The sequence below is a fragment of the Camelina sativa genome, chromosome 8 (genome assembly GCF_000633955.1).
Source record: "Camelina sativa cultivar DH55 chromosome 8, Cs, whole genome shotgun sequence".
Taxonomy (NCBI): domain Eukaryota; kingdom Viridiplantae; phylum Streptophyta; class Magnoliopsida; order Brassicales; family Brassicaceae; genus Camelina; species Camelina sativa.
Genome location: NC_025692.1, coordinates 1,241,798 through 1,250,834, shown reverse-complemented (window position 1 = coordinate 1,250,834; position 9,037 = coordinate 1,241,798). Strand labels below are relative to the sequence as shown.

Genomic DNA, 9,037 nt, shown 5'->3' with positions numbered 1-9,037 from the left:
TTTTTTTTTTTTGGAATTTTTCAGATGTAAAGAGAGCTATGTGGTTGTTATTTTGTGGCTTATATTTGACTGTTTAAGCGTTTTTATTATTGTTCTCTTCTACGACGATCGAGATTGTTTTTGCAAGAAGAGCATGACACGAGCGGCTTTACTCTCCTTTGCCTTTAGTTAGGGAAAACCCTAGAAGTACTCTGTTTCCATGGATCTATTATCTCTCACACCTTTGGGGCGGGAAAAAAGTAAAGCTTTTGTTTTATTTTACTTTTGTTGACATTGTTGTTTAGGATTAAATATGTAGTAGTGACATCGTTGGAGTGGACAGCTATGTATCTTTCATATTTAAAAATTGTAATATTTACCATCGTCCTTGGTACACAGTTTTTATTTTGATTTTTTTTTAAAAACCGTAAATTAAATCACACGTCAAAGAAGATGAACGCGTTAAGAGTATAAAAAGAAGAAAGAGACGACCACAAGATTAGTTTTGGCCGTTTTGGCTTCTCTCTCTCGAGTAGATGAGAGTCGATGGGATAAGCAGCCGGAGGAACTTTTCACCTAAACATCATCCATGTCGACCGTCATGTTCCGTCGCGAAACCTCCGCAACGTCCCTCTTCGATGCTCTTGTCCCAGCGGTACCTCAAGATGTCCTCAAACAGAGGATTTCCTTCGTTTATCAGACTCCCACGGCCTACTCCTTCTCATGCTTCTTCCACAGCTGCGGCTGCTTATGGCTTCGGCGCTAGTTACCCATCATCCGTTTCCTCCGGTTCCTGTCCGATCTATGCTGATGATCCCCTCGGTGGTGATTCTCGACCACCGCCTTTACACTTTTCTCTTGCTTCTGACTCTCAGTTGAAATACGATGTGTTCCTCAGTTTCCGAGGACCAGATTCCCGTGAGAATTTCGTGAGCCACCTCTACGACGATCTATGTCGAGAAGGAATAGAAACTTTCGTAGACAGTGAAAAGCTTGATGCAGGGGATGAGATTGAGCCGGCGTTGTTGGATGCCATCGAACGGTCGAGGATCTCGGTAGTCGTGTTTACCAAGGAATACGCCTCTTCCAAGTGGTGTTTGAGAGAGCTTGCAAAGATCATGGAGTCTAGGAGGACCCGAGGCCAAATAGTTTTGCCTGTCTTTCTCGGTGTAGAACCCATGGAGGTCAGATGGCAGAGGGGAAGCTACAGTGTGGCCTTTTCTAGGCATGATAAGGCTCCCGAGGGATCAAAACTAGCTGAGGAAGTAATTGAATGGAGAAAAGCCATGAGCGAGGCTGCCAATATCTCAGGATTTGATTCCAGTACAGTTAGGTAAGTTTGAGATGGCTTAGTGGCTTACATTCACATGTAGATGTTATCATGTTTAATGTTAATATGTTGCTTTAACTGCTTTGGTCAGCTTATCCTAGGAGTTGGTTTAGTAGCCAATTTCTCTTGAGTTATTTTCTTCAGAATTTAATAGGTTTAACTTTATATTTTTAACCCTCATTCAAAAACAGAGGACACATACAGATAACACTATGTGACTGTACCTTCTTATGATAAGTTCACTCGAATTGTTTCAGCCTGTTTTGAAACCTTAGAAAAAATATCTTAGTGCAAGTATAACACATGTGCTCTGTTTGACTTAGCAAGCTTGTGGTATCTGCCTGTACACTGAAACATCTGAACCCTTAACAGTTGTACAATGATGTATTTGATTTATTAGTGACTTCAAATCTTAGTTACAGTATTTAACTTTCTTTGTGATCATATGATTGATGTTTTTGTAGGCCTGCATCTAAACTTGTGGATGAAATTGTTGCAAATGTTTTGAAGAACCTAGAAAACATTAGCTTGAGTGAAGACGAGGGCTTGGTGGGAGCTTATTCTCAAGTAAAGGAAGTGGAAGCGTGGTTGGGACATGGATTACATGAAGTGCGGACTATAGGGATATGTGGAATTGGTGGTAGTGGGAAGACTGCCATTGCTGGAGCTGTTTTCAATCGCCAATACCAAATGTTCGATAGCTACTGCTTCCTTGCAAACGTTAGAGAACAATCTAAAAAGCATGGACTTCATGCCTTGAGAAACGAGCTTCTTTGTCAAATTCTTGGTGAGACTGATATAAACATTGCTACTCCTGAAATTGGATCCAGCAGTATAAAGAACCGTCTACGTCGAAAAAGAGTACTTATAGTTCTCGACGATGTAAGCAGCATAACTCAACTGGAGTTTTTGATCAGCAAAACTACTTACTATTCCCCTGGAAGTAGGATCATTGTTACAACACGAGACATGAATGTAATCAAGAACGCTGACAAGATATATTCTCTGAAGGGACTATCTAAAAGTGATTCGCTTGAACTGTTTTCACAATGCGCCTTCAAACAGAGCTACCCTCCTGAAGAATATTTGGAATTGGCAATGAGGGCTTCTGTTTATGCAAAAGGGATCCCTTTGGCTTTGAAAGTTCTTGGTTCCTTTCTCTGCAAGAAATCTGTGGTAGAGTGGGAAAGTGCATTAAGAAGACTCAATAGTTCTCTCGATGAAGAGATCTTCAATGTACTCCGAGTAAGTTTTGATGGACTCAGTGATGAAGAGAAGACGACGTTTCTTCATCTTTTGTGTTTCTTCAATGGGCATGAACGAAGATTCATAACTGATCTTATTAATGGTTGTGGTATCTCTGCAGATATTTGCATACGTGGACTTGTTGATAAGTGCATGATTACTTTTACTAACGACAGGCTTCAGATTCATGACTTGTTAAAGAACATGGGTAGACAAATGATAAAGCTAGAATCACCTCAGGATCCGAGCAGACGCAGCAGGCTCTGCAGCTTTGATGAAGTCCAAGAAGTGCTTACAGAAAATACGGTAATAACTAAGTTTCTTATTGCTTTTCTAAGAGTATAAGTGTGTACCATTGCATGCATTATAACGTCTCTCTCTCACACATCAGGGAACTATAGTAACAGAAGGCATATCCCTTGACATTTCTGAGAAAGAAGAGTTGCAGCTCGACTGTCATGCTTTTGAAGGGATGCGTAATATGAAAATTCTAAAATTTTCGAACGAACACTGTAATGAAGATAGCTGCAAAATCCACCTTCCAAAAGGTCTTCACTATCTCCCTACTAAACTACGTCTACTTCATTGGGAATGCTACCCTATAGCAAGTTTGCCACTTAGCTTTATTGCTGATAACCTTGTCAAAATTCATATGCCCACTAGCAGACTTGAGCGTCTGTGGGAAGGATCAAAGGTATATTTTATATGTTATGCACATTTTGGTTCATATAGCTGAGTTGCATTACAAAATTTTAAGCCTCTACTAATTATGACTCCTTGTTTGCAGTCCTTACTTAATTTGAAAGAGATTGATCTTAGCAACTCTCAGTTCCTGAAGGAGTTGCCAGACTTGTCAAATGCTCCCAAAGTTGAACGTATTGAAGCCAGAGGATGTGCAGAGTTAGTAACCATCCCAAGTCCAAGAAACAAGTTGGAATCTCTTGAGTTCTTGGATCTCTCCGGATGCTCAAAGCTTAAGGATTTCCCAGAGATTTCTTGGAATATTAGAAGGTTGTGTTTGGCTGATACTGGTATTCTAGAGGTTCCTCCATCAATTGAGAATTTCCATCAGCTTAGTGTCCTAGATATGAAAAGGTGCAAAATGCTAAAGAAAGTTGCACTAATCAGTAAAAAGTTGGAGAAGCTAGAATGTTTGGATCTATCTGGTTGTTCAAGTGTTACAAGCTTTCCCGAAATCTCTTACAGTGTGAAAGAGCTTCTTCTAAGTGAGACTTCCATAGAAGAGATCCCTTCGGCTATCAAGTACTTCACAAAGTTACAGTTACTGGAGTTAAAGAACTGTCTGAGGTTGACAAGTCTTCCAAGCAGTATTTGTGAGTTACAGTCTATAGTGGAACTCAATCTTTCTGGATGTTCAAACTTGACTAGCTTTCCTGAAATCACAGAGAACATGTACAACTTAAAGTATCTTTCTTTAAAGGGAACGACCATTAGGGAGCTACCTTCATCACTCGAGAACTTGACTAGCCTTTGTTCTCTAGATCTTGAGAACTGCAACAGCCTCATCAGCCTTCCAGATAGCTTACTCAAATTAAAGTCCTTGGAGGAACTTAATATCTCTGGCTGCTCAAATTTGGTCAACTTTCCAGGACGCATTGGAAATCTCGGATCTTTAGTTACTGTCAGAGCAAGTAGATGCAGAAGTGAAGTTGTTGATTTTCTAGAAGGTGGTTCAAGCTCACTTAAAATCTTGGATTTAAGTGACTGTGGGATCACAGAGTTTCCTGAGTCTTTAACACTCTTATCTACAGTGACAGAGCTAGATCTGAGTCAAAACTGTTTTAGCACAGTACCTCCAAGCATCAAGGATCTTCAAGATCTCCAAAGTCTCGATTTAAGCCATTGCCAGGAGCTTGAATCCTTGTTAGGAGTCCCAACTGGTCTCACAAGGCTTAACGTAATCAACTCAAGATTGCTGGAAACGGTTGCACTCAGAAACTCTTCTGAGCTTCAGCTTTATCCTTTGAACAATGTGGAAGCCTTTGTGTTTGCTGCTTGTCCATCACTAAGCCAATATGCGACAGACAACATCAAGGCTTATGCAAAACGCAGAATCCATGTCATGGCATCCCATCTAGGTCTTACCTTAAACTTTAAAGGTGATGACTTGTCTCTCAATAGATGGATGAAACCACAACAAGTGCAATATTTGCTCTCTACCATGTACGGATATGGGAACCTCCATGAAGCATTGATCGGTATACATACAACCTTTTTCAATGATGAACTGATATTAGAGGAGCCACCACCTAGGCTAATTGGTCGCATACTCCATGATTTCCATGAAAGGTATAGGCTAGATGTTCAAGGTCTGCTACATTTCTTCTCCTTGATCGCACATCTATATCTGTATTACCAAGGAAAGCCTTCAACTAATTTCTGCTTACCAGGGGATAATATTCCTGAATGGTTTTGCCACCAAAGCAACGGGTCATGTGTTGAGGTAATGCTTGAGCATCTCAAACATTCAAATGAGAGTGTTACATTGGCAGGTTTTGCTATATCAGTTCTTGTTGCGTTTCAAGACTATAATGATGATAAGGGTATCAGCATCAAATATGAGTGTCAGTTCCATTTCAACTATATTAGGACTTATGAAGGATCAGGATATTTGAGGGGATGGGATGGGAAAAAGGGAAAGCCTTTGTGTATTGAAGGGGATCATTTGTTCTTGGGCTTCGATTCGTCTATTCTCTTTGATGCAGCCAATGGTATCGAACAGTTTGTTAAATATTCTGAAGATCTTGTTAAAGCCAGTTTTCAATGTTATGTTATTGATGAGGATGGAAATCCTATCAATTCTTGCACGGTAAAAAAGTGTGCAATCCAACCACTATATACATGTGACCTGGTATGCATATACATATATATAATCAGTTCTTATGGTTAAGTTCTGCATTCTCGCAATGTTTGTCTTCTGATACAGATAACAACTATATAATTGGTGTTTCCAACTCTGTTTTACATTGAATAGTTCTGGATCTGCCCTTTTCTTAATTGGCAGACCAAGTCTCTAAAGGCAAACTTAAGCACACATGACATAACCAAAGGACTGACCACAAGTTTTACAGGGTTTCTTGAGAAGGTATGTAATTTCATACTCTAAATAGTACTGTTTCTTGATTACTAGAAAGTCTATCAAGCTGTAACCGGATTATGATATATGTGATGTGGCTTTGAAGATCTTTTCATTGTTTCTCACGAGTTGTTTCTTTTGACTCTGATTATTCTGCTTTGATTTGATTATTAGAAGTCAGTATTAGAGTGGTTAGCATGTCTACCTTTGTTTTTTGTTTTCAGGTGTTGAGAGATTTAGACTTATATGGTGCAATCTCATTAGGCATCATGAATGTTCTTGGTAACTTATCTGTGGATGTTTTCCATCAGGTGTGTTCACTCTTAGCTCGGGGTTTTATCTCAGCATTGCGGATATTGTTCCATGCATTGTTCAAACTATATGTGTGCATATTGAATTCGAAAAGGTTGTCCATCTTTTAGTCATGCATCATGAAAAACTACTTACTTATTTTGTTTTCACTTGTAGGGAGGATATGTTTATATCATCATAAAATGTGAAAATGGAGGCCTACCTTTAGGCCTTCAAGTTTTGAATTTGCATCTTGGGACAGCACCACTTGCAGGTCTCATAATTTATATTTTTCTGGATTATATGTATGTATCTCTAGTACTTGATGAATCTTCTTTTATTGCTTCTGTACAGTCAAGCTGATTCAAATGGCCAAACAATCTCAAGATTCAAGGGCATTCTCAATTGAGTTTTCGAATGTGGACGGTGGAGATTTTGGTTGCAGGATCAAAGTTAAGAAATGCGAGTTCCGTCCATTGCAGAGCCATGTCATGGTAAAATTAAAGCATTCATAGTCTCTGCATCATTTGGATGATTGCTTCTATTGTGTAACTTCTTTTATGGGTCAGAGGTCTAACATCCTTACAGCTAATTGACAGATATGCAATTACTTAAGTTTAAAAGGAACCAAATTGCTTGATGGAGATGTGACATGTCTGTGATGTGAGTTTGCTTCCCTATTCAGGCTTTTGTCTTTGTGATTATCCTTTCGGATTAGTGGAGTTTTGGTATTAGAGCTAATTTTAGTTGTTTATTTGTTTGAAACACAATTTTTGCAGGGCATACTCAATCAGTATCTGCTACAACACCATCAAGGTCAAAGGTTCGGCAAGTTTCATCTTAATCAAAGTGTTCATTTATGTTATTTGGATGATGCATCCATAAAAAAAACATTCAAATGCAGGATCTAGACTCAACGCTGAGATGATAATTTTTGTTTCTAAACTCAGTTTTTCCTTCTAGATGTTGTATTTGGATACAATTTTGAACGTTTATGAGGTTGTAAAAATATTTTCTTATGCAATTTATTCCAAAATGACTAAAACTGGCATATACTTAAGTAGTTTGTTATATGACTTGGGCAATCGAACTAAGAAAGCGTCAACTTTTACATTAACGTCATCGAAATATGTTGCGTTATATACATCATCCAATCCTCATATTACCTTGATTCAAACCGAATCTTCATAAATCTTTCAAATCCTTTTATTGAAAACAAAAACCTCTAGGTAAAGCCCTCTCTAGGTGGGAGGAGGTGAAGGAATGACTGTATCAGTATGAGAAGAGTTAGCTCCTTGTGGTGTCCAACTGTAAAGTATCATTCCCAATACAAGTATGATTGTGCCTCCCATAAACCCTGCTGGTAGTGATGATGCAACTCCAAGATACGGTAGTGGCAATGTGAATAGCAACACTGCAATTGGTACTGAGATTGTCGATGCAAGACATGACACCACCGCGGTTGAAAGCTTGAGCAGTCTTAAAAGCGCAATGTTATAGCCAATGTTCACTATCACAAACAATAGAGGCAAAAACGGAGCCCCATCACATCCTTTTGTTAGTGTCCCAATGTTGAGGAAGCAAACCGCACCATCTTTTAGGTAGCTACCGAGTTGATTAAACGGTATGCCCCAAAGTTTTGAAAGAAACGGAAGAAGCAATGCGATGCAAATGGCCTAATTGGTTGGGGGAAAAAACATCAAAGAGCAAGATTACTTATCTTGGAAAGCAAGTTAGTGGTAAAGAGATGAAGGGGATATTTTAGGGTAAGAAATACCTACTTGGAAAGCTGAACCATATGAATTTACTATAAATAGATCGAGTGAAGCTCCCTATGATAGTACAGAGAAGATGATTTCTCAGTTTTCAAACAAAAACTTCTGTCTATGCGTGTTAGGGATTGGGGAATATGCAATGTTTACCTCTAATCGTTTTTGGCTATCTATAAAGATGGCTTCCTATAAGAAAAAGGAATTCAAGATCGATTAAAGTGAATAATTTAACCAAAAGTTAAAAAGTTGTGATGATCAGGTGAATAACGAACCTTTAATACTGTACCTGCTCCTTGAAACAAGAAAGAAAGAACCATTAAAAGAATCCAAAATATTCCGGCTTCCTTTAACGAATGAGCAGCACCTGATCCACTACAGATGCAAAAACAATAATATTGATTCCTGTTGTGTGATCCTTTGTGAAAATACCAAAAGAGAAGCAAAAAAAGAAAGTTGGTTTAGTATCTAGAGCAAGCGGACTGAGAAGATTTAACCTTGCCACACTGACGATTACACCGAGAGCTACTAGAGTGCATCCGAGTATTTGGTTTACGCTATATCTTCTCCGGAGAAAAATGATGGAGAAGAAAATTTGCCAGATTAGAAATGTCTACAAGAAAACAATTGAGTATGTTATTAGCAATAATATCAAGAAAACATGGTTTTAAGGGCAAGAAAAATTGTCAGTCTTTTCACACTACTTAAAACCAGGAAGTTGCAAATAGTACAGAAGCATATTTTAAGTTATACCGCTTCTAACCTGAGATAAAACTGTAGTAGATGGCCCTGAAAGATTCGCTGAGTAGAGAAAATGCATAATAAAAACAATAAGATGAATAAAGTTGCTTTCGTAAGATGAATGCATTTATGCTGAGTACTCTCATTCCCTCTTAAAAGAATTAACCAATTTTAAATAAAGGATCGCGTAGAGAAATCCATAAATGTAATTTTGTTACCTGCAGCTGCCATTCCAGAAGCTGCAGCTAGAGCCTCTAAGATGCCAACAATTAAAAATGGAGGTTTTGGCACAGAGAGCATCGCATCTGTGACAGTTCCAGCACGATATCGAATATACAAGATAGTATAATATACAGCTACATACCTATACATGAAGAAATAAGCAAAAGATGAATGTGGTTCTGTAAATTAAAGTTTGATAATATATATAAACAAGATTATTCCAGGACATCATATAAGCACTAATTAAGGAAAACGAATACGAGAGCAAAATCTTTCACAGCGAGTAAGTTTCAGGTCCACCAAGAACAGAGCAACCATCATATATATATATATATATATATATATATATATATATATATATTT

At 38.3% G+C, this 9,037-nt stretch overlaps 2 protein-coding genes across 4 annotated transcripts in view; one reads left to right on the top strand and one right to left on the bottom strand.

Moving 5' to 3' along the window:
* LOC104705485 (disease resistance protein TAO1-like) lies at positions 488 to 6,993 on the top strand. 3 transcript variants are annotated; one of them, XM_010421499.1, is made up of 10 exons: positions 488 to 1,312; positions 1,774 to 2,860; positions 2,946 to 3,248; positions 3,342 to 5,426; positions 5,580 to 5,660; positions 5,876 to 5,962; positions 6,120 to 6,216; positions 6,297 to 6,436; positions 6,542 to 6,605; positions 6,722 to 6,993. In XM_010421499.1, exons 1-9 carry the CDS (start codon positions 516 to 518, stop codon positions 6,602 to 6,604), a joined length of 4,740 nt encoding a protein of 1,579 aa, XP_010419801.1. In that variant the 5' UTR covers positions 488 to 515; the 3' UTR covers position 6,605; positions 6,722 to 6,993. The 3 variants fall into 3 exon arrangements, with proteins under 3 accessions (XP_010419801.1, XP_010419800.1, XP_010419802.1); XM_010421498.1 differs by having other exon boundaries at positions 5,550 to 5,660; XM_010421500.1 differs by having other exon boundaries at positions 5,550 to 5,660; positions 6,531 to 6,605.
* Positions 7,034 to 9,037, bottom strand: part of LOC104705484 (protein CLT3, chloroplastic-like) — a 7,221-nt gene continuing 5,217 nt past the window's right edge. Inside the window, exons 4-8 of the mRNA XM_010421497.2 lie at positions 8,209 to 8,324; positions 7,987 to 8,086; positions 7,865 to 7,900; positions 7,724 to 7,774; positions 7,034 to 7,618 (exon numbers count right to left, since the gene is read on the bottom strand). Coding sequence (XP_010419799.1) covers positions 7,184 to 7,618; positions 7,724 to 7,774; positions 7,865 to 7,900; positions 7,987 to 8,086; positions 8,209 to 8,324 — 738 coding nt within the window. The 3' untranslated portion in view covers positions 7,034 to 7,183. The remainder of the gene's footprint in view (positions 7,619 to 7,723; positions 7,775 to 7,864; positions 7,901 to 7,986; positions 8,087 to 8,208; positions 8,325 to 9,037) is intronic.